The sequence below is a fragment of the Equus caballus genome, chromosome 29, assembly GCF_041296265.1.
Source record: "Equus caballus isolate H_3958 breed thoroughbred chromosome 29, TB-T2T, whole genome shotgun sequence".
NCBI lineage: Eukaryota > Metazoa > Chordata > Mammalia > Perissodactyla > Equidae > Equus > Equus caballus.
The window spans coordinates 22,304,513-22,330,435 of record NC_091712.1 but is presented as its reverse complement, the minus strand read 5'-3'; the positions used below and the strand labels follow the sequence as shown (position 1 = coordinate 22,330,435).

The following is a 25,923-nucleotide window of genomic DNA, read 5'->3' as shown; positions in this document are numbered from 1 at the left end:
AAGTCTACAAAATAACTGACCCGTAGTCTTCAAAATGTAAATGTCATGAAAATCAAAGACTAAAGAACTGTCCTGGATTAAAGGAGACTGAAGAAACAGGAAAATTGGACACAATGCAGCATCTTGGATTTTCTTTGCCTATAAAGGATATTGCAGTCATGTGTCACTTAAAGAAGCAGATATGTTCTGAGAAATGCATTGCCAGGTGATTTTGTTGTGCAAACATCATAGAGCATCTTTACACAAACCTAGATGGTATGGCGCACTACGCACCTAGGCTAGATGGTACTAATCCTATGGGATTTAGTACCCACTGTCATACGTGCAGTCCGTCATTGACTGAAATGTCATTATGCAGTGCATGACTCTATTGAGACAACTGGCAAAATCTGAATAAGGTCCACAGATTACATATTAATATCAAAGCAGTTTTAGCCAATTTCCTGGTTTTGATAACTACATTACAGTTATGTTAGATAATTCCTTTTCTCAGGAAATATACACTAAAGTATTTAGGAGTAGAGGCATGATGTCTGAAACTTACAAACAGTTCAGGAAAAAAAAATCTATATTATATACCAACATTTATATTTATCTGGAAAGAGAGGAGAAGGGAGAAAGGATAAAACAGATAGAGTAAATGTTAACATTTTGGGAACGGTATCCAGAAATTCTTTGTTATTCTTACAACTTTTCAATAAGCCTGAAATTCTCAAAACAGAACGTCTAAAAGAAAAATAAATTTTTAGAAATGATATTAACAAATTATAACTCATTGAATAAATCAAGAATCCATATTGATAATAGTAAATGAATACATCAAAAGTTTGATGAGGAACAGAGGTATTTACATAGTCTCAAAGTTTTTCCCCCTCAAAATACTAAATTATAAAGTGGAAAACTAGCATTACCCGGCAGATACTACCCTCAGTGGTCAGCATTCACACCAGCAGTACTGGGACAAATCAGAATTGTGGGTCACATGATCAGACGCGATGAGAAGAGTTCAGGATCACTTCTGCGATACTCTTGTGAATAGGTGTGGTCTGAACCGGTCATGAGGAAACATCAGAACAATCCCCACTGAGGGATGGTCTGCGTTACTGGAACAGACCCGTCAAAAGATCCAAGGCCATGAAAGTCAGAAAAGTCTGAGGAAGTGTTCCAGACTGAGGGAGACTAAGAGACATGGCAACTAAATGCAATCACGGATCTGAACAGGATCTTTTTGCTGTTGACGCCACAGACAAGTGGTAAAACTTGAAAAGATGAGGATTAAATGACAGAATACCTTAGTGTCAATTTTCTGATTGTGAAGGTTGTGCGGTAGTTACGTAGAATGTTATGATTTGTAGGAAATAAATACTAAAGGAATCAGGGATGATGGCATAATGTCAGCAATTTATTCTCAAGTGGTTCAGGAGAAAAAAGTTCTTTACTAAAACTTGGAACTTCTCTCTAATTTTAACACTGTTTCCAAAAAGTAAATCAAAAATAAATAAATAGAAAAGGCAAACAGCCTTAGGCAAATTTTATTTCTCCACAAGGAAAGATCTATGAATCAGTATTTAAAATTAAAATTATATATAAAAAATTTTATGGACTGTAACAACTGTGACACATCCAGACAACGACAATAGCCACAGCAGCAGCATTTCAAATGATGTTTGTCTAAATCTTTAGGTCCATATATAGTGATAAAAATTGGAAAATACAAATAAGCTATCAACACCATTAAAGTGTTAATGACAACTTGGTTGTTTGGGTGCTGTTTAAACAGCTGGTATGTGGGCAGTTTAAGTATGTAAAACTCAGTGCTGGTTTTCATTCACAAAATCTGCTTAAAAGTTAGTTCGATGCCAAGAAACAATTTAAAATACTATATAAATAATCATCATACACGTAAGATATAAAAATATTTTACTTTAAGATTTTCATATGTCATATGTATGATGGGAAACAATTAAAATTTTATATAAACAGCCCAGTAAATAAATTTTTATATTTATTTTTCAGATCATATAATTTTTCTTCAAAATCTGTACATATTCTTGTGACGTTTTCAAAACTAGATCTTGATTTAGATTTGACTCATCAGTAGATCCCAGAGGAGAAGCTCTACAGGGTCCAGATTCAAATTCAGCAGCAGCTGGAAAGAAGAAGAAAGAATTATAGTCTTTATTTAAAATACTTCATAGTTAACTAAGCATAAGTTAGTAAAAAATAGTTGAGGCCTTTGTAAGTGTTAAGAAAAATGAAAAATATCTATATACGGCTATAATACAAAATACAAGATGACTATGAAGTATAATTTGCCCAGTGCTGCACACTGAATTAATTGCTATTGTGGTTAAGTTTCAGAGCTTCTGGTTTTCTCATTCTCCACTTCTTTATTCAACAACGATGTGCTAAGGTACTGTAACAAGCACTGGAGTTATAAGACGAAGAAGACATAGTCCATCCCTCAGCAGGCATGTGCTATAAACTGAAAACAGAGACGAACAGGCAGTTTCCACACAGACTCATATATCCCGTGACAGGGATAAAACGGGGCACTAGTGGAGCACACAGCAGGGACTCTCAGTTTTGTGTTACTGTTTTCAGCTTTTTGGCGGAGGTGAAATGTAAGTTGATACCTGAAGGACAAGGAGAAAGGGTGTCAGACAGACAGAGGGAAGAAGCACATGCAGAGACTGGAGGGGAAGAACATTGCGGAGTGACAAATAGCCCAGTCTGGGGAGATGCCAGAGCAAAGAGGCAGAGGAGGGTAAGGAGCAAGAGATGAGGCTGAATAATTTGGCAAGAACCAAAGTGATTTGGGTGTTTTTATTCCATGCTGAGGAATTTGGAATTTTTCCTGTGGGCAAAAGGTAAGCAAATGACATCATCAGTGACTGGAGATTTAAATGTCACCCATCAAGTGACAGTTGTATGAACTGTCATTGCTTGACTAAGTATGACTTAATGAGTCTGGTTTTTTGGCCTTATATCACTACCAGAAACATGGGAAGTAGATGAAGCCCATGTTTTCTGAGAATAGTTTCAGGGTGCAGGTTGACAGTTCCATAGGGACGGCAGAAGTGAAGGGAGGGGATAGCCAGAAATACAAAGGATACATCGACTTTTGAGATTTTTAAAAAGCTAGGGAAGAAGATGACTAAATGAGGAAAAAGTATATTCTTCATTATGAATGTTTATGTTTTCACATTTTTCATTAGTTATGTATAAGAAAAAACATTTAACACAGTATCTATTATCCAAACAATGGAAAGGGATGCCATTTACTATTTACAGTTTATTTCAGAAATCACTGATGTCTAAATTGATAAATGGCAACATACCTTCTTCTAGTTCTCTAGTTATATTTTTTTCCAACTCCTCCTGCATCTGAAATAAGTCAAATATTATTTATAATGTTTAAGTTAAACAAGAGACATTATTGTAGGAATGATGTATAGCTTATGAAATAACACTTTGAGAGACTAGACCTAATTTGGGGATTGCTTAGATAGAAAAATAATCACATTAACAAAATAAAATAAATTTCTATATATTTTAATTTTAAATAATAGAGAACATATATAAGTAATGCTATTTAGATGAATCTGATAACAAGTACGATTAGTATTGGTCCACTGAAAATACATAACTTTAAAAGGGTGATGTTTGATCTTATTGGTACAAAGAAGTTTAAACAATTCAAGTCACAGTTCACACTGAATTCACGACTTTTCAATTCTTAGAAAAACTGCACTTTATAAAAAAGTTTAATCAGTTTATTTTTTACTATGGATTTTTCCTTAAAATAAACTTTCCATTTTGCACTTTTAGAAAGTTCAAATCTTAAGGTCTGATCTATGTTACTAATTTTTCAGCAAAGAATCTTAAATATACAAAATGAAGAAAGTTGCACTATCATAATGTCATGTGAAAATTTTATTGGCAAAAAAATTAAGTAAAGATATTTTGCTGTCTGTACTATAACTGAAACATTTCTTTATTTATATGGACACAATGATTTCAGAAAATCTGCCTGAAGAAAGGAAAAAATAAAGACTAGAGCCAGTTTTTAAACTTGGTTTCTGATTCATGACTTTCTAGAATTAGAAACAAGGAAAACAATATATAACCCTTTAACGTAACATGTTTCCTTTCTAGAAGTCAGGGCTGATTTTTTTAAACATTTGACTAGTTATAGTTATCTACTTAACTATGAAATGTGTGGGGCAATTTCAAACTATATTACAAGTGTCCCCACCTAGAGTGTTTTTATTTAAATCTTGCTTATAAAAGGTATCCTCTCACTAAATGCCCCAAACAGCGTCACGGTGATAATGATAATGTGACATCCAATATCTTTCCAAATTTTAGATGTAAAGAGAAATTTTTTGGCTAAATGCTTCCCAAAATTTCCATAAAACTTTTTTTTTTTTTTTTTCCTTTTTCTCCCCAAAGCCCCCCGGTACATAGTTGTGTATTCTTCGTTGTGGGTTCTTCTAGTTGTGGCATGCGGGACGCTGCCTCAGCGTGGTCTGATGAGCAGTGCCATGTCCGCGCCCAGGATTCGAACTAACGAAACACTGGGCCGCCTGCAGCGGAGCGCGCGAACTTAACCACTCGGCCACGGGGCCAGCCCCTCCATAAAACTTTTTGATCATAGCATTACAGACAGGCCTTATAAAATGAATAATGTGACAACATTATTACAGGCCTTGTAAAATTAATAACTCAGTACCAAATGAAGGGAGAAGACCTTATTGAAACAATTTATATCACCATTAATAAACACTATGTAGACCACGGTTTTACACGAGTTTAATTAGGAACTACTAATGTAATGTTACCATATTTCCCCTAGAAACTCTTTTCATTTTCTTCCAATAGAAAGGTTCTATTCTTTGAAAAAAAATTTTTTAAGGCATGAAAATCACTGATTTAGTCAAAATCCCTAATTTTACATAAGCGGGAAGAAAGACTTGGCGAAGGTGTAGCTTGCCCGAGGTCTGCAGGCCAGGAATGGGCAGTAGGTCTTCTTACTGAGCCTAGGGTTCCATCCCAGCTACTTCCTCATACTCAGGAAAAATAGAGTTTTAACTCTAACTCAGAGAAAATGAATATATAAAACTGTCATGTAGCTCAATAATGTTTAGACAGGAGACATGAAATAGTAGCTTTCTAACTAAATTATATGTTTCAAAGACATGAATAAAAATAAAGGAGCCAAAATTAATATAATTCCTATTAGTAGCAGTCAATATTCTCAATTTATAAAGCTCAAATTCTTTTTAACCACAGGAGGAAAGTTGAAGGAGAAAATCCTTAGCGAACCAAGCAAGCTGAAATTGAGGAAATTCTTCCTTAAAAGAACTACTCATTTCTTCCAAATAAAACTTAGTTTACCAAAATCAACCAACAAATGAATTATCCATGTTGTGGGTTATTTAGAGCAAAATTTCAAACACAAAACAAGTTTCTCTTTACCGTCTAGCATACTTCTGTCCAATCATCAATAGCTGGTGTGTACAAAAGACACGAGCTTAAACAGAGTTATAATTCAAATCCAGTCAAAACTTTCAGGAGAACCTTCATTTCCCTGGCCTCAAGTTTCCACGTGAGGACTTGGACTCTCTCTACCTTCCTCTTGAGAGGGGGGTACCTAGTGGGTGAATTTGGGAGAAGGAACTAAGAAGTGCTTGCTTGGTTCCGAGTCTCTTTTTCGCAAACACTGGGGGCCCACAGTGAAGTGCACTCGGGTCTGCTCTCCTCTCTGCGGTGAGCAGCCTGCCCCTGGGGCAGTGGAGGGGGAGGGGGAGATGTGGAGCATTTGGGTCCTCGTCTTACAGCTGTGAGGGGAAGGATCTAATTGAGGATGAAGTGTTTGGAAGCCCCTTGTGGCTGCGCACTTCAACCACATCCTCCACTTCGTTAGCAGGTGTGAGTAACAGAGCCGGTAAGTTGCTCTCCAGCTGCCTGACTCCCATGTTCTGAACTCAGAAGGGGAGAGGAGGGTCATTTGCCACCTACCCCTCCACAGCTCCAGGAAGGATGACTGAAAACACTAATAGAAATGTCTTCTTCCTTGACCTTATAACTAACGTACATTCTTCAAAACAACCCCCACTTTAATGAGGGGGAAGGTTGAAAGGAACACTTTAGAGGGAGAATACAGTGGAGCCAATAACAACAGCAAAGCACAGCAAATGCAAATATATGTTCATTCATTCAATGATACTTTGTTGATAGGCTATCATTAAATTATATTTGAGGTTACAGATTGGAAAATAATGTTGCGTTCTCTTTTTTGAGACCAATTTGATAACCATGAACATACCACACACACACATTTCCAAAGTTAATATATTTTCAGAAACTAATGATACTTCTAAATTAAAATTTGGTATCATTCTTTTTTAGGGAGTATTCAAATGTTACAAAAATAAATACGAGAAATATAAAAATGTAATAAAATCAAGTAAGTTTGCCCATTGAAACCATTGCAATTCACTTCCCAACTGTAAATAGCTTAATGTATGAAGGAAATTACACTTGTGAGTTTGTAAACATTAAATACATGTATCCTGCTGCAGAGAAAAGAACTGAGAGAGAATTTGTTGATCAAGGAGCTGAAAAATTAAGTACAGAGAAAAAAATGAATGAAAGAAAAAGAATTGGAAGAAGTTGAGAGATTACTGAATCTTTCAAAGGATAAAATGACTACTGGGCATTTGTCTAAGTGGGCAACACAAGGTAGAGACATGAGGGATTACAGAGAGATATAACTGATAAAATAAACAAGTTTATTAAACTCTGTCTCTGCCTTATGAGAAACTAGTGTAACTACTGTGATAGTTTGATTAGAGTTGGAATTCAGAGCAGACAGGCACTGCCTTGGTGATATACACAGGAGGCCAAGTTCTAGTTGGGAAGAAATGACTCATCTGTTGAGACAATGTTCTATCATGTAAAAGTTGAAGTCCTGGGAATATTAATTGTTTTAGCTTTGATGTATTTGTATAATCATAGAAAAAGAGTTGCTAAACTGAATGGCCATTTGAGAAATTTAAAAATTACTTAAATAAATTATTAGAAAATTTTTTAAAGTGTCAATAATGCACCAAAAATCCAAAATCAATCAACATAAAATTTCTAGAATCATAGCTAAAAATCTTTAGAAATGTGTTGTTTTGTAATGCCTCATCCAAAACCGCACTCCTCTCTGTCATTTTAGGCAGTGTGTCACCACCTCTCCTAGCAGTATTTTATGTTTTCCTAGTGGAAATTATTAAACTCCTAGCAAGTGAGAGGTGCTTCTTTGGGCAAGTGTGATGAGGGATTCTGCGGGCAGCAGCTGTGGGAGCAGCAGCTGTATGAGAACCCTGGCAGGGCTCCCTGCAGTGGTCAGGATGCCTGTCTTTGTCTCCATAGGGGAGGGCTTAGAGCTTTTCAACCTCTCGTATCAAGTCTGGCATGGTTTGGCAAACCAATGCTTCAGAGGGAACTATGTATACCTTGGAACCACAACATTAAGTTTAAAATAAAGTATTTTTCAATTCATCTAGAAATACTAAAAAATAAACACCTCTTTCTTCCAAAAAAATTAAAGAAAAGATATCCTCAAAAATCTTCTCTTCCATTGCTTCTGCAATTACACTTTCATCTTCATCTTGCAAAACGATATGTTATCTGATTTTTTCTGGTGAGAACTAATATGAACATCTTTCCGGGAGATGAGACAAATTTGAGGGCTCACTCTCATCTCCTGGCTGACATCACCCTAAATAAAAACCCTTTCCTTGCCATAAGCCTGGTATCCAGTTTTTATTTGGCCCCTCTTGTGTGGCAGGTAAAGAATCTATGTTTGTAGCTGGTAACAAAGGCGAGATATACAGACTTAAGTGAATTTCATTTTAAAAATTAAAATATTTGCTTGCTCTAACTACTTAAAAAATGTTCTACAATTGCTCAGTCACAGACATTGTTTTATAAAAATGCTACAAATAAAGTAGTAATTAAGGATGTACTCTCATCTAAGAAAATGACAAAAATTTTAACTTAAAAACAGAAATTAATCTTTTTAGTGCTCCAAGCTTATTTGATGAATAAAAAGGATTTACCTTGCATTTGTTTAAATAATAAACATCCATATGTGGTTAACTGTTTGGATGCCAATCATTCACGTATGCTGAGGGATGGGATGGAAAAACTGGGGTGCGCCAAACTTTAAAATTCTTATGAACCACCGCCAAAGTGAAATCAAGAAGAAAGACAGCCAAAGCATCTCAAAGCATAACTTTGGTCATTAGGCAATAATATTTCATTTCTAAAACTGAATTTAAATTCAAGCTTTTCAAGAAATTTAAATTGTGTTAGTTACATTTACTGAATAAAGGTAATGATAGGTATCTCCTGAAAATGAGGGATCCAGGGACTTAAAAAAACCTGTAAAATTTCTGTCTCCTAAAAATTATTATGACTTTTACTTAGAGTGCATTAGTCAATCAAACAACTCAGAATTTCACCAAATTCAAAACAAGAATTCTATCAGAATCTGAAACCCAAAGGAACAAAGATAGTATGACTCACCTTGGTCAAGTAAGTCTCCATGCTGTTATTTGAGGGCCGTGGCCGTGAGGTAGGAATCACTAAATCTTCTCTTGGAGTAAGATTTCTATTGAGCACTAAACTACTATTATGATTTCCAGCACAAGGCGGCTCCAGGACCGGCCTCGCAGTCAGAGCACTGAGTAAAGACCTGTTCTGCTCTTTCTTCAGCAGAAGTTCCGTGCTGGTCTCTGCCAGCCTCTCATTAGTCCTGGGAAGGTTGCAAAAGACCAATGCTTAGTATTTCATGTTCCCTAAAATGATTCCTGCATGACATTTTTTTTTTTTGTTAAGTTGCCATAATAGTAAATGGAATTTTCCATTAAACAGTGTGTTAACACTGAAAATGTCTCAGAGCAGACCTACTACATACAATCATAGGTTTAAAATCATTCTAAAGAAGTACATATGTTTCTAGGGGGTTCTCAACTAACAAATAATTCAAAGTAGGGAGGGGAGAGAAATGGCCATCAGTGCTGGAGATGCCTGAACAGCTGCCGTCCGCAATGGCCCTCCTTCCAGGATCCTGGAGGATGCCATTTTATTTAGTAAACCAGTTCAGAGATTTAAAAATAAAATCCCTCAAAGACATCTTCAAGCATTTGCATTCATCACCCTTGTACCTTTCACTCATTACCTCAGAGAAATGAAGCATTTGGTAATTTAGAGCAACAACCTCTAAAGGAGAAGGAGACAGCCAAGCTGGGCAACTAGCTCCCAACCTTGTCACCAAGGCACTGGAGGTGCCATCTGCCCTTTCTGTCCTCCACACCCGCCTTAGGAGACGGTGGTATTGTTTTCAGCCACGCTGTGACTTACAGTGCCCTTCATCCCTAGGACAATCTGTCCCTATTCACATGGATCCCTTTATAGAATAGAAAAACACGAAGAGAGTTTGTCTCAAGGGACCCTCTAGGAATAACACTGAAGAGCCCAAATCAAGACAGTTCACCAAGCACCAGAGTGCGCCCAGAGTGGTAGTACTTGACCCTTTGGGTTTAAGATGTAATCTTACAAAACAGTTAAATTTCTTAATATTTCTATTTAGAGGAATTCTGACAAGCAATTTTATAATAACATTGCTGTCTAAATTATAAAGCTTCAAAAACATTGAGCTAAAACACTAGTAGATCAGGTTACTATATGAAAATATTAAGGGGAAAACATAAAGTCATGTAAAACCAAGAAAAGGGGGAGAGATGCAAACTGTCCTGGACTAACATGTTAAAGCTAAGTTCATTTACTAACATCATTATCCATAATTATACCATCTAGTTAGCTTTCACTTCCTGCTAACCTCATGACCCTGGCTTGATAAAAATTATGCTTTAGAGGAAATTACTGAGCTGAATTTACTTTCTATGATTCTATGTTTTGACTTACTTGTTTAGTTTATTTTCCAATGATTTTCTAACTTTTAATTCTTCTAGATAGAGTTGCTTATATTTCTCCAATTCTGTTTTATTAAAATCTTCTTGAGAAATTTTCATTTTGGAGAGTTCGGATTCCAGATCTCTAATTCTGAGTTCCATCTGACTTCTTATTGAGGCATTATTATTCTCTCTTAACTGCTCTAAGTTTTCTTGAGCTGCTGCTTGTGTCTAAAACAAATTAAAAGGATACATTTTTAAAATAATTATAACTTCAATAATGATAGTATATTTGTTTCCTTTAGTTTTGAGCCAATGATTCAGAGATCAATTTTAAATGTGAAAAAAGATGAAGTTTAAAACATTTATCATCAATGTCAACTGAATTAAATCTGAATTAGAAAATATAGTTGAATCAGTCATATTAGTATTCATGTAATTTGATAATTCAAAGAATAAGAAAGTCCACTTAAAATTTTAAAAATTGAACAATATAACTTAAGAATAATTTGAGAATATGGTACAATTTTAAAATCACAATTTTTTCCTTTCCTCTCAATAGTCTTGTTTTATACCAACTGGTCTTAAAAATAGAATGATTCTCAGTAGAGAATCATTCTGAAAGGCTAATTTAGTGCTGATAATGATGGGAGCAAATATTTACAGGGAGAAACAAATGCCACCTTCCTCCTAGAAATCTACTAAACAAACTGCTGTAAGGGAAGTAGAGAAAACACATACAAGGTATACATCTAAAATGGAGAGAAAACACATACAAGGTATACATCTAAAATGCAGAGAAAACACATACAAGGTATACATCTAAAATGGAGAGAAAACACATACAAGGTATACATCTAAAATGGAGAGAAAACACATACAAGGTATACATCTAAAATGCAGAGAAAACACATACAAGGTATACATCTAAAATGCAGAGAAAACACATACAAGGTATACATCTAAAATGCAGAGAAAACACATACAAGGTATACATCTAAAATGCAGAGAAAACACATACAAGGTATACATCTAAAATGCAGAGAAAACACATACAAGGTATACATCTAAAATGGAGAGAAAACACATACAAGGTATACATCTAAAATGGAGAGAAAACACATACAAGGTATACATCTAAAATGGAGAGAAAACACATACAAGGTATACATCTAAAATGGAGAGAAAACACATACAAGGTATACATCTAAAATGGAGAGAAAACACATACAAGGTATACATCTAAAATGTATTTCGCAATAAAATGAATTAAAGCATATTACAGATCAATAAACTAACCTGTAAAAATAAATTGACTTCTTTTAATTTTTCTACTATATCCTGTCTTGCTCTTTCTTCAATCTCCCGTCTATACTGTTCTACTCGACCATGTTCCACCATGTTCATTTCTATATGACTTCTGAGGTTTACGACTTCTTGTTCCAACTTCTTTTTATTCTTGTCTAGTTTTTCACATTTCTTTTGTAGCGCTTTCATAGATAATAACTTCTGTTGGAGAACTTGATTTTCTGCATCCAGATGTACACATTTTGAAGATGCAGTTTCCAGTTTTGCTGTAAGGTCATCAATCTGCATGAATAAAATAATATAGTTTGGTGATGAAGTAGACTGAGAATAGCCTATCTCAAAAACAGTATCAAATTGTGAAATAAATTCAGTTGCAATAAAATGTTATCTATATTGTAGTAGAGTCTTAGAACATGGAAACTTAAACTACTCACAAAATCAAGAAAAAAGTTAAAACCACCAAGAGTGCACAAAAATATATCCTTTACTGTCATCATCTTTGCCATATATAACAGTTGGACTTGATTTTGTACTCTTTTATTTTTCTATGATTGTTTCACATCTTTCTTCCATAAAGGGACTAGAAGTCACCTCTTAGTAGAAAGTCTTTCACCCTTTCCTCATCTTAACTCTCTCTATCTTTTAAAGAAATTTCAGGGATATGATATTGAGTTATTTAGGCCTGAGTCACTAAATGCCTCCCAAAATAAGACTCTAATTAATGAATCTTGCAAATATGGATTCTAATGCCATAAGCCTTTTTCTGAACTATAAATGTTTTATGCTAAATTGAATTGTATTCGAAAGAGAAATGATTCTCAGGGTTAAGGAGAAATCACATCTCCCAGTATAAAAGTTTAGCGAGGGGCCAGCCCCATGGCGTAGTGGTTAATGTTTAGCATGCTCCACTTGGGTGGTCTGGGTTTGCAGGTTTGGATCCTGGGTGAGGGCCTACACCATTTGTCAGCCACGCTGTGGCAGTGACCCATATATAAAGTGGAGGAAGACTGGAATAGATTTTAGCTCAGGTCTAATCTTCCTCAAGCAAAAAACGAAGAAGATTGGCAACAGATGTTAGCTCAGAGCTAATCTTCCTCAGAGGGAAAAAAAAATTGATGAGACGATCCATACTTTTTTTGAACAAAACATGTCTTAATTTAATAGTGCTCTCTTGTAATCCTTTGTTACTTTCCACAAAATAAGAGAATACACTAAACAATAAAAACAACACAAAAACTTGCTGGAACTTCAGTGATACTGAGTTGGGAAGAACTACTTTCCTTTAGGTACAATGATTATTTGGTTAAGACAGGTGAGTGGATCTGGTGGTTTTAAAACACGTATACACATTCTCTGATGCTTCTCCCATGAAATTCACTCCCCCTAAATACGTGCTGGCCTCAGTAACTGGTTTCTAGAGAATAGGATATGGTGGAACTGCTGTGACTTCCAAGGCTAGGTTAGAATACGTGATACAGCTTCCGCCTGACTCTCTCCCTCGGGAAGTTCACCCTTAGAATGCGGCCAACACGTGGTGAAGAAGCCCAGGCCCCATGATGAGTCGTCACACAGGTGTTCCAGCTGGGACTGCCCCAGCTAACATCCCAGCCAAAAGCTAGCTTCAACGGCCAGATGTGTGCATGAACTAGCCTTTAGATGATTCTAGTCCCCAGCTTCATGTCATCCCAGCCGATGTCAAGTGGAGAAGAAACGACCTGGCCTCACTAAGCCTTGCCTAAACTGCAGATTTGTGAATAAAATAAAAGTTATTTTTGGCTGGCCTGGTGGCATAGTGGTTAAGTTTGAGTGTTCCGCTTTGGCAGCCTGGGGTTCACAGGTTTGGATCCCAGGCGTGGACTCAGCACCGCTCATCAAGCCATGCTGTGGTGGCGTCCCACATAAAATAGAGGAAGATAGGCACAGATGTTAGCTCAGTGGCAATCTTCCTCACAAAAGAAAAAATAATAAAATAAATGCTATTTTGAGCCACCAGGTTTTGAGGTGGGTTACTATGCAGCAATAAACAACTGGCACAGATACCGATATTAAAAATGGGGTGCTGTCACTAAAAAAAATCACTAAAACAGTAGAAGTGCCTTTGAACCAGGAGGCAGGTGGACTCTGAAAGGATGTAGAGAAGAGTAAGAATGAAACCAAAAGGGCCCCCAAGAGACTCTGAGTGGAAGCCTGCTACCTCTTGAAGAGGCCGACAGCAAGGGCTTCCAGGCAAGTGAAGAAAATGACACTGAACCCTGGAGGAAAGGGACTCTTGTTATGAAGCAGCTGAAAGCAAAATTCATGAGATAGCTGAGCTAAAGAAAGACTATTAAATATAAATGAACCAGGACTTACAGGTTCAAACATCTGTTCCCCATTTACGGCCTCCCCACACGCCCAATTGTCAAATAATGCTAAAGTAGAGAAACGGCTTCTGGGCTGAGATCAAATCCAGGGTGCTGCCAGGAAAACTGGGTCTAAGGAGGAAGCCAGGCCTGTAAGACCCTTTGTTAAGACCTTGGAAAGACGGAAGGTGGTGCCTCAAATTCCTTTAAGGATCATAAGAGTGTAAGAATTTTACATTTTAAAGGCATTTCCCTATAACAGATGTACAGGAAGCCCAAGGTGAAAAGCTTATCTCAGAAAGATGTGTGAGTGTGGTTTTTCTAATGCATTAACTCCAATAAAATTCACAGGAAATGCAAAGTTTTTAAGAGAATTATAGTAGCAGAAACACTGCTTGCTAGTTGGGACCAGACAAGACCAAGGGAGTACACTGTGAGGCCTGTGGGTCTGAGAAGTTCTGCAGGGAGGAAGCAGGCTGAGAAAACCACTTAGCTGCAAACACAGGTGAATTCCTATGAAAAGGACAGAACAAAGAGCCCGGAGGGTACAGCAAAGGGCCCTGGAGAAGCCTTCCTGGGGCTAGGGCTAAGTCCGAATCAAAGAACTGGCAGCACGGATCGGGCTGTCCTTCAGAATTGCTGTGGCCAGTGTGCTCCCATTTTCCGTTTCTGAAGGGGAGAGTCTTCAGCAGTTTGGCAGAACGCTGGGTGTGTGGGTGGCAGATAACTTGTCTCTTCAGTTCTCAAGTCTTCATATTGCGAGGAATTGTACTCAAGGGGCTATACTCCAGAAACCACAGCCCCGGCACCTCATCCCTATCTGTATCCGATTAAGATGGTAAGACCTTGGACTTGAGCCTGATGCCATAATAATCGAGTCTCGTGGGGGATACTGGGTAGAGATGAGTGTATTATTCATATGAGAGGAATATAAAGAATTGTGGCCAGTGGGTAAATGCTGGCTTTTAAATGTGTCTGCAAGTTTTTAAATATTCCTTCTATTACAAAGGTAGAATATGGGCCAACCTTAATGAGTTGCTCCTACTGAGCAGAATACAGTGAAAGTGATGCTGTGTGAATTCCAAGGCTAGGTTAGCAAATGCAGTACAACTTCTGCCTGGCTCTGTCTCTCAGGCTGCTTATCCTGGGAACCCAGCCCCCATGTTCTGAGGAAGCTCAGGCCACAAAGAGAGCCTAGCTGTTCCAGTGTAGGTGTTCTGGCTGCCTGCCCCAGAGAAAGCTCCAGCCGATGGCCGGCATCAACAAGCAGAAACGTGAGTGAGCAAACCTTCAACTGATTCCAGCCCCTACCTTCCAGTTGCCCCAACTGAAGCTGAGGCGAACAGACACAAGCTGTCCTGGCCACTCTTTCCCTAACTATAGATTTACGAACAAAATAAATTGTTGTTTATTTAAGCCACTAAACTTTGGGGAGTTTGTTAGCAGAAAAGAGATAAACAGAAAAGTGGATAAAAAAAGAAATTAAGAAACATAACTTATACAGTAGAAATTAGTCTCCTGTGAAGTGGGATCTAATAAATGTTGAGATTAATTTATTAATGACAAACACTGCTAATGAGAAGAAGCAGACAACTAGAAGAAAGACCAAAGAACCATCAAGGAGGAGGTTTTTCTGGGTTTCCTCTTTAGAAAGAGGTATGCCTCTTTAGAACTTTCCCTTAAGTCTGGGGATGAGGAGGACTGGTAAGCAAGAAGACATACGATATGAAGCAGAATAGTTGAAAAACAACTGGAAATAGTTAAAGAACCAAAATCAGATCTTTCACCTGTTTTTAAGTAACTGGAATTCTATAAGAGATAGCCAGCTTTGAGTATTTATTAATCAATCTAGTACTCAATCTTCATTTTCTTTTCCTCAGTGAGGAAATAAAGAAAACATGGAATCATTTTTAATCTTTTCAGTAGTAAAACAAATGTAGTGTCCTTTGGCACTATGTACTTTAAATACAATTTCTCCTTTACCTTCCTTCAAGCTTGTTTGCATGGGAAGGTAAGACTATCTCATCTTTATGTCGTACAATGCTTTTCCATATCATACAAACTGACTTTGACATTCAAATTACTAATCTGCCTATTATTTGTCTCTGATAAATCAACCGAATACTGCCTGATTTTCAATAGCTTGTACTCTTGAAAATTTTTCTTTGGATGGGATGAAATATTTACTCTATTAGTCATGCATCGAGCTATAAAGTACAGTCATGCATCTCTTTCTACATAAGTAAAAGAAGACAAATACAGGGAACTGGTTTCTGAGGATGTAGGATCTGTGCCAAGAACAGGTTCAGCACCAGTGCTATACACAAGGACCAGGTCAAAAGACGATCTATTGTGAATTGCAAGATGATGGATTAGCGAGATTTCCCAAGAGGAAAGCTGACAGCCCCAACTTAATTTTCTCCTTCCTAGATGGTGAAATTTATGGATGAGTCTATGAATTATAGTAAGTTAAACATAATGAAGTAGATAGTAGACTGAGTCAGCAGATCTTGTGATCAAGAGATGACAGAAATGGGGATAAAGTGGGAGGCACTGGGTGAGAGACTGAAAGTTTGAATGCAGAAAATAAAAGGAATGGACTTTATTTTTGTAAGCCTACTTCCTATCATGTTATGGAGTCAATAACACATAAGCTGGCCACAGCCTCCTTCAAGAAGCAAAAAATCTCCACAGGAGTAGAGTTAAAGCCATTCTACTACTGACTTTTTAAAAATTTGATTTGATACTGGCATGAGAATAGACATTTAGACAATGAATTAAAACTGAGAATTCAAAAATAAACCCTCACATTTAGGCCAACTGGTTTTCAACAAGGGTGCCAAACAATTACATGGAACAAGAATAGTCTTTTTAACAAGTGGAAGTGGCACAACTGGATATTCACATGCAAAAGAATAAAATTAGACCTCTACCTCATACCATGCATAAAAATTAACTCAAAGTATAAGAGCTAAAACTCTAAGAGGAAAACATAGGTGTGTATCTTCATGACTGGATTTGGCAATTGTTTCTTAGATATGACACCAAAAGGCAAAAATAGATTAACTTGTACTTCATCAAAATTAAGAACTTCTGTGTCAAAGGACACCACCAAGAAAGTAAAAGGCAAGCTACTGAATAAAAGAAAATATATTTGAAAATCCTATATCCTATACAAATCCCAACAAAGGATTTGTGTCTAGGATATCTAAAGAATTTTTACAATCCAATTTAAAAATGGGCAAAGGAATTGAATAGACAGCTCTTCAAAGAATGGATAATAAGCACATGAAAAGACGTTCAACATCATTAGTTACCAGAAAAATGCAAATCAAAACCACAATGAGATGTCACTTCACACCCACTAGAATGGCTATAATCAAAAAGACAGGTAATGACAGGTAGTGACAAATGTTAGCAAGAATGTGGAGAAATTGGAACCCTCACACACTGTGGATGAAAATGTAAAATGGTGCAGCCACTTTGGAAAACAGTCTGGCAGTTCCTCCAAAGGTTAAATTCAGAGTTACCATACCGCCAGCAATTTCATTCATAAGTGTAATCCCAAGAGAAATGAAAACATATGTTCACACAAAAACTTGGACATTAATAGCAGCATTATTAACAATAGCCAAAAAGTTGATACAACCCAAAGGTCCAACAACTGATGAATGGATAAATAAAATGTGGTATGTCCATACAATGGAGTTTTTTTTCTTTTTCACTCTTATTTTTGCAAGATTCAACCTGAGCCAACACTGGCTGCCAATCTTCCTCTTTTTATAGATGAGCCACCACCACAGCATGGCCACTGACAGACAAGCGGTGTAGGTCTTCCCCTGGGAACTAAACCCAGGCTGCCGAAGGGGAGACTGCAAACTTAGCCACTAGGCCAGTGGGGCTGGCCCACAGAATGGAATATTATTCAGCAATAAAAAGAAATGAAGTACTGATACATGTTATAAAATAGATGTCCTTCTAAAACATTATGCTAAATGAAAGAAGGCAGACATGAAGGATCAAATGTTGTGTGATTTCACTGATATGAAATATCCAGAAAAGGCAAATCTACAGAGACAGAGAGTAGAGTGGTCGTTCCCTAGGGCTGAGTAGTGAAGGGGAAACTGGCACAGGTGATGGCTGAAGGGTACAGGGTCTCTTTTTAGGGTGATGACAGCGTTCTACACTGGATTGGGGTGACGAATGCATAACTCTTGAATATTCTAAAAACCACTAAATTGTACACTTTAAATGAGTGAACTGCATGATATGCTCATTATATTCAATAAAGCTGTTACCAAAAAAAACCCTGATTTGGTGCTAGTGCTTTCACGTTGTGTAATGGTGTGCTGCTTGGCTTTGGATGACTAGCCAGGTTCAAGATGCAGGGAGTCAACAGCATGCCCTTTTTATAGAAAAATGGTACAGAAAAAAATTGTTCATTGGTGTCAAGTCTATAAAATTAATAGAAAAATGTGTACTTCACTGTTCAAAGCATTGTGATATACTTCCCCAAATTAAGTGATTTTAAATTAATTCCCCAAATTAAGTAATCCCCAAAATTGATTAAAAATTACCTTATGTTTTAGCATATTCATCTGAATATCCATTTCAATTTGGTTGGTTTTTAAATCTCCCTGGAAACTAAGCTCTCCATTTTCATAGTCATTTAACTTCCTTCTTGTCACTTTTAAGAGTTTCTTAACTCTGCAGAAATGTACAGAATGAGTAAGTCAAGTTCCTTAAGAGTAAATATTTAATAATTATTTGAACAGATATTATGCTTTATCATATAAAATAAACAAATGTAAAAATTATGATCCTCTCACATTCATTCCAATCTAATATTGTTTAAAAGCATACTAAATGATAATCTTAGGTAAATAATATTAATAAAATTTTTATGACATATAGGATAAAAGACTGATATTGTAACTATATAGAGTTTGTTAAATAAGTTATTTAACCATTTTTAGTATGTTAATATTACTATTAACATATTACTAAATATTAGTTATAAACCAGAGATGAGTATTCAAGGTGAAGAAGAAAAGCATATTTATACATGAATGTTGTGAAGACTCAAAAATACATTTTGGTACCTACTGACCACAGTCTACAAGAAGAAAAGAAAGTACACACAAAAAACATCAAGGAGATCATTCAAAACAGAAAAGGAAAAAAAAATCTTTGAAGTCTGAGTTGAGAGAAAAAGGAAACAGGCAGAGCTTCCAGAAGAAAGGAAATTAGCAGAGACAGAACGTGTCACAGTCTCCTCAAGATGTTTTAGGAAGAGATCTAGAGATCTTGGCTTGCACAATATTAACAAAATAAAAGGGATGCAAACAATGTAGAGAAAGACAGAGGAACATTTTGATTAGAATCACAGAGCAAACATAGATACTCAGCAAATAAACAGAAAGGAAGCCAGGTAGGGGCTTCACAGACATTGGAAAATATTTCACTTCTTATCTGAGTGATAAAAACATGGTTACTCTTTTTATTCTTCAAGTCATATACTTATTTTTGTATGTATGACATTTTATAACTAAAAAAACAGAAAGAAAATATAAGCGAAATCAAGATAATTTTTGCTGCTATTAAACAATGGTACAGATTTTTTGATATTAAAATATTTGAATGCTGTGGGAAGAACACTACTAAAAAGAGGAAAGATTATCAAAGAAAGCAACGATATCCTGCAGAAATAAAAATTCAAGGTAGACAATGAAGAGTGCGGCTGACATTACATGCAAAAGGTATTGACGTTCTTGTTTAGGAATCATTAAAGGGTAAGTACAATATTCTGGCATTCAAAAGTTTCAGATTGTGCTGCAAGTTTCTGAAGTAAATTTTTAAATAGACATTTGTTTAACTATGAAAATGTAGATATAAAACGAATTTGTATTTAGGTTTTAATAAAGTAAAATTACAGTTACATCAATTAATTAATGGTTGAAATGATCTGAAATATTAAAATCTTACCCAGTAATCTCTTTTTCTAATTCACTATTTTTCTTCATTTCTTGATCCAAACTATATTCCAGAGATTGTTTTAACTCCATAAATTTCTTTAATTGTTCCTTTTCATCCTCAGACTTTGAAAAGAATTTTTAAAGAAAATTATTTTTAAAAATCTAGAGACTCATTCTTATTTCTTAAAAATATTTCTCATGATTTCATGAGTAATATGTGTTTAGATAGGTTTACCTGATGTCAATAAGGACAGATTTCAAAAATAATGACTTTTTTTTTTTGAGGAAGATTAGCCCTGAGCTAACTACTGCCACTCCTCCTCTTTTTGGTGAGGAAGACTGGCCCTGAGCTAATATCCGTGCCCATCTTCCTCTACCTTATATGTGGGACGCCTATCACAGCACGGAGTCCAAGCAGTGCTGTGTCCCCACCCGGGATCTGAACCAGCAAACCCTGGGCCGCCGAGAAGCAGAACGTGCAAACTTAACTGCTGCGCCACCGGGCCGGCCCCAATAATGACTTTTCCTAAAACAGCTTAAATCGATTTTACATTTTCATCAATTATTTTTTCTGAAATTTAAATTGCCATAATTTATTTGTTAAAAACAGAAGCTTTTATACATAAAATACTAAGTGTTAGTGAATTTTTTTTAAAGAGTGGCTATATTTACATTTTAGTTTCTAAAATGTCCTAGAAACATTTTCATCAATAGTTCAAGATATTCCAGGTTTCACTAAATCACATCTTACTAAGATAATCTTTGAAAAATTCCTATGCAGTCCCCATTACATTTTTGATGATCATGTGACATTCTCTGTAAGCATTCTTCCATAGGTTTCAATTTCTTCTTTTCTATTAACCACTTTTCTCTTTAAATAACGCTTAAGTCTTCTCTATATTAGATAAAAACGTTAACTGTTGCTTGAGTCTTGTATGTAGCTTTTTCTATCACCCTGTTTTTTCCCTTCCAGGGGACTCTAACATTCTTTAATGCATGGTCTCATCCACAGGATTCATCTTTTCATCATTTATTCTCTTCTTTTACACTAAAATCTGACTTTCAATCCTATAATTCCACTAAAACTTTTTTGTGGATCATCAAGGACCTTTTCTTTAGTTCTCATCCTGCTTTACTTCTCAGCAGCAACTACTAACAATGACCACGCCCTCCCTCTGCTCCTCTACCCCCACTGCATTTCTAAGTGACAGCGCCCCCCAATACTCCGACCTGGACCCTCACTAGTCCTCTTTTCAAATCCTCTGAGTTCCTTAAATTTCAAGGCTTCAAATCAGATTCCCTAATCTACAGTTCCAGGCTTGACCCCTTTACTTAGGTCATCTGCACTTGTCTTTCTTCCTTCTATCCCTCATAGACAATATCCTCAGCCTCACACTCTTAAACCATTACTTGGTGTGGATTACCTTCATAGACAGCTAATCTTGTACATTTGATATTGATGCTTATCCGTGTTACTTTGAGTGTAGTGTTATTTCCTAATCTTGAGGGGGCACCCTTACCCTTAGGATGTTGACCAGCATACTTTGTCTTGTTTTTCTTTTATAATGCAAAAGTTCTTCACAAGGGTCAGATTATCGATTGTTTGCTTTGTTTTCTTTTGAATAATTTCCTATTCTATAGAGACTTGACTTCATGGAAGTCTCCTTCTAAGTTCGTTTCAGATGCACACTCAACTGTACTGTTTGGAGGCTGGAGTCAGCTAGTGCTCTCTCTCCTTCCCAATCCGGATTCTTCACCTCAAACTTGTGTTGATGAGATACCTTAACCCAGGTAGTCTCTGGCCTGGGGTTTCACGAGATGAGAACCTTCTAGAGAAGTTAGAGCTATTGATTGAGATGACTGAAAGCTGTCTCATTACATTTTTGATTCACAGGATAGACCTTAAAGTGGCTAATAATTCTACGTTGCAATCCTAACTCATTTCTATAGAAATCTACATAACATTCCTCATTATTTTTGAATAAGCTTAGTCAGTTTTGGGTATTCTTATAAATTTTTCAAGTTTTGATACCTTAATAAATTTCTGCATGACACTGTAAGGGGACAACTCCTGGCACTCTCATTCACGGAAGACTTTACCAATATATTGTCATGTCACTTACATGAAAAGTATGCTAATACACTGTGACTAATTTATATGAAGTCTAAAAAAAAATAATTTTCAATGTTTCTTCAGCACAAAGAAGACCAGTCAACAGAATAGGTATATCTGTATAATGAAATCTCAAGAATCTAGCTATTGTAACTGAGAGAAACTGAGGTAGGTGCAGCTACCTCATCGTTCCAACTTAGGGTCCACCATGCAATCTTCCAATCTTAAATCACAGGCAGCCTCTCCTGCAAAGGAGAGTAGGAATGGCAGGAGAATACTGTTCTGCTTGAGAAATAGCTATATAATTTTCACTATATTTCAAAAAATTGGAATCCTGCATTATATGTCAATCTTTTCTGAGACTGGATTTTCTCCAATCCAATCTTTGTCCAATCCAAGTAAATCTTTGATTAACTGAAGTGAGTGGGAAAAAACTAGTTTCTGAGCTTGCAATGCCAGAAGTACTATGTTACTATGCAAGGCCCTAATTGAGTAGCCATTTCTATTTTTTCATTGGTATCTCTTCTTTTTTAAAGTCCAACAAAGAGAAAAATACATTCCTTTCAGAAAAATGCTTGCATAATGACCTAGTATTCATTCTTGATGAAGAGAACAAATTACAACATTAAAAGTAATTCATTCTCAAAATCTCACTGAAGGGGTTAGATTATGAGAGAAATTCAGAGTTCCAGAATTTCAAAATTTCTGGGAATTTTTAAACATATTAAAAAATCGCAGCCAGGACTCAGTTATTTGTACACCAATGTTCATACCAGCATTATTAACAATGGCCAAAAGGTGGAAAAACCCAAATATTCACCTACAGATGAATGGATAAACAAAATGTGGTATATACAGAATACTGCATTTAGACTATCACAATATTTTCAATTAAAATCTTACTGAAAAATCACTAATTTTATGAATTCAGTCAACTTCCTCTATAAAGAGGAATTATACTACTAGTAGCAAGAAGTATCAATATAAATGCAATAAATATTTTTATCAATGATATTTTTCATATTGTCCAAAATATTCTTATATATTACTACCAGTGAAATAAAAATTCCTTTTCAGTATGATAGAAATTAAGAGATCGACTTACCGTACTTGTACCTAACAGGTTTTTCTGAAGCTGTTCAATTTTGCCCATTTGCTTTTTGACTGTAACTTTTAACTTGGCATTTTCAATTTCAAGCCTAAAACGTATATTTTTATATAATTATTCTCACACATAGATTTTAAAAAATACCACATAATTTCTGAACAAACATTATGAAGATACAATTACATAAATTCTTAAAGATTTGGAAAGTAGATGATTTGGCAATTGTGCCATTGTTCTAGTTGTGTTTGTGGATAATGTGCAAAATTTAGAGATAATGTGCAAACAGTATGCATTTCAAAGTAGTTTGAAGCTGAAATTTTTATCCAGCTTAACACTGATGCATTTATTATCCTAACAGGTATAACTCTCATACAACACTGCTTATCTGCTCTAGAAATACTCAAGTTATTTTCTGTGCTGCTTTCAGTTGTACTTTTGCACGTGATCTTGTGTCTTCTCAGCGCATCTTACAGCCTCTATATGTCGATCCTGTGCTTCTTGCAACTAAAATAAAGAAAAAAATAAAGAAAAAAACTACTGATAATCTAGTACAAATCTGCCATCACCTGTGTGTATAAAGTTTTATTGGAATCCAGCAACCCCCTTTCATCTGCATGTTATTTATGGCTGCTTTTGTGCCATACAGGAGAGACCTTATGGCCACAAAGCCTAAAATATGTACTCTCTGGCCCTTTACAGAAAAGCTTACCGACCTCTCCTCTAGTACTAAAACACATTATTCATGATTTTAAATTATATTTTATCAGATAAATATACAAATTTATATGTTGGTCAAATGAGGAAAGAAGAAATTACCTTATGATAAACAGTTATATATGTATTCCAAGCACATCAACTATAATTTTAAATATTCACATATGTGAATGGGCATGGCTAGTCCTGTACTGTAAAAGTTAACACGCTGCTTTCAGTGACAACCAGGTGTTTCCTGGAATAGTTTGAGGGGAGTATTTATATAGGAGCCAGGATGCCTGGGTCTGAGTCCCAGCTCCACCAGTTGTTAGCTGTGTGAACTTCAGCAAATTACTTACATTTTCTGTCTCAGTTTCTTCATCTGTAAAATGGAGATAATAATAATATCTACCTCACTGGGATGTTGGGAAGATTAAATTAGGGAATCTATGTACTTAGAAGAGTACGTAGCACATAGTCAGCTCTAAGTGTTCGCAATTAGCATTATTATTCTTGCTGCATTTTATGTTCTAATAAAACTTGACATTTTTGCAGATGGCAGGCCAATGGAAGTGGTCTTCTATTGAAGATACATGAAATCATTCTTCCCATCACTGAAAGTGGCAGCAAATGGGGAGCATGAGGCCCACAACATACCCTCAGGACTTCCAAAAACTTTCACCAATTCCACTGGCCAACAGTACCTTTTCCGCTTATAATAACTTATAACTAACTTCCTCTCTGTGTCACCCAGTGGGCAGTGATGAGGGGCTCCAGGGCAGATAGCACCTCCTGGATTGGTAGGACACAACGACATGACCGTCAGAGTCAGGGCACAGCCACTGACGTGGAAAGAACGGATTCTATTGCTAAATCAAAGTTCCCGAGTCAATTCACCCCCACCGACTGTTTATGCTGGGCTGCCTCAGCAAGTAGGCTGACGAGCAGATCAAGGCTATGTGGTCTGGTGTATCAGAGAAGCTGTCCCCAGAGCTTTACAGCTGGCAAAGTGCTATAAGCGTGTAAATCCCAGGTCTGGCTGCATCATGAAGGAAGGCAAATCTAGACTTTTTTTCATAGCGAGGGGAAAAAAAATGATTGAACAATTCTCCTCTACTAGATTAAGTACTTTCAATTTTATATTAAATTGCTTAAAATTCATTTAGAATAAAAGCTTTATTTTATATCAATGTTTCTAAGAAGAAATTATTGGTATGGTATGAAATACTTAATTTTATCCTAACAACTATAAGCTAAAATATTTTCAATTTATACAAGGACAAGTGCCACGCATATCAAATCTTATTTCCCCTTAGAGAAATTTATACTTAGAAAGACAAGATTCTCTCTCATGAACAAAATAAAACAATGTAAAATTAAGGGCTAAATTGTTCTGCACAGACTAGAGGACAAGTGCTGAAAAGAGTAAGGTCAGCGAGAGTTAGAACAGTCAGAGAAGGCTTCACAGAGAATCAAAGACTGTGAGCCAGGTCTGAACATTGTACAATTAGACAAGAAGAATAGAAACTGCAAAGACAGAAAGGACAGCACAAGCAAAGGCTGAGAGACGGTGAAATGAGCCCAATTAACTCAGAGGATAAAATCCAGTGTCAGGGAAATAAAACCTATATCCACACAATAACTTGTAAACAAATGTTCACAGCAGCATTAATAATAGCCAAAAAGTAGAAACAACCCAAAGGGCCAACATCTAACGAATGGATAATAAGTTTAGCCACACAATGGAGTATTGTTTGACAACAAAAAGAAATGGAAGTACTGATTCATCATATAACACAAACTTTGAAAATGTTATGTTAAGTGAAAGAAGCTAGTCACAAAGGACCACATAGCGTGTGATTCCACTGATATGAAATATCCAGCAGAGGTAGATCTATAAAGACAGAGAGTAGTTGCGTGGGGCTGGAAGAGATGGGGAACTGAGGGTGACAGCTAAGGGATGTGGGGTTTCTTTTTGGAGTGATGAAAATGTTCTAAAATTAACTGCAGTAACAGTTGTACAACTCTCCGAATATACTAACAGATATTGAATTGTACATTTTAAATGGGTGAATTATATACGAATTATATCTCAAAGTTTTAGAAAAAAATCCAATGGCAGGATCTAGATAATTTTCTTAATTCTCTATTTTGAGTGTACATACTATACATGACTTGAATATTTTCATGCTTTTACAATATATCTAAAATGAAAAGAAAATGAAGGAAAAGCCTAACTTCAACTGGCTTGTTAATGACCTTTCTGCACAAGTTATCTGAAATCCATGAAATAAATACACACAGATTCATATTCATTCACAAAAGTGAAGATGAAAAATAAGGCAATTTTCTGGAACATTTCATTAAACATCTGATTTTATCTGGCTTGCCTCATCACGATGATAGAGATAAC

At 36.1% G+C, this 25,923-nt stretch overlaps 1 protein-coding gene across 50 annotated transcripts in view; it reads right to left on the bottom strand.

Moving 5' to 3' along the window:
* Positions 1–1,381: 1,381 nt before the first annotated feature.
* Positions 1,382–25,923, bottom strand: part of ANKRD26 (ankyrin repeat domain containing 26) — an 87,912-nt gene continuing 63,370 nt past the window's right edge. For all 50 annotated transcript variants that reach the window (XM_023632155.2, XM_023632158.2, XM_023632156.2 and 47 more), the window contains 9 exons: positions 23,251–23,321; positions 22,815–22,908; positions 19,607–19,719; positions 18,199–18,328; positions 11,271–11,561; positions 9,985–10,202; positions 8,584–8,812; positions 3,342–3,387; positions 1,382–2,149 (listed from right to left, as the gene is read on the bottom strand). In XM_023632155.2, coding sequence (XP_023487923.2) covers positions 2,013–2,149; positions 3,342–3,387; positions 8,584–8,812; positions 9,985–10,202; positions 11,271–11,561; positions 18,199–18,328; positions 19,607–19,719; positions 22,815–22,908; positions 23,251–23,321 — 1,329 coding nt within the window. In that variant the 3' untranslated portion in view covers positions 1,382–2,012. The remainder of the gene's footprint in view (positions 2,150–3,341; positions 3,388–8,583; positions 8,813–9,984; positions 10,203–11,270; positions 11,562–18,198; positions 18,329–19,606; positions 19,720–22,814; positions 22,909–23,250; positions 23,322–25,923) is intronic.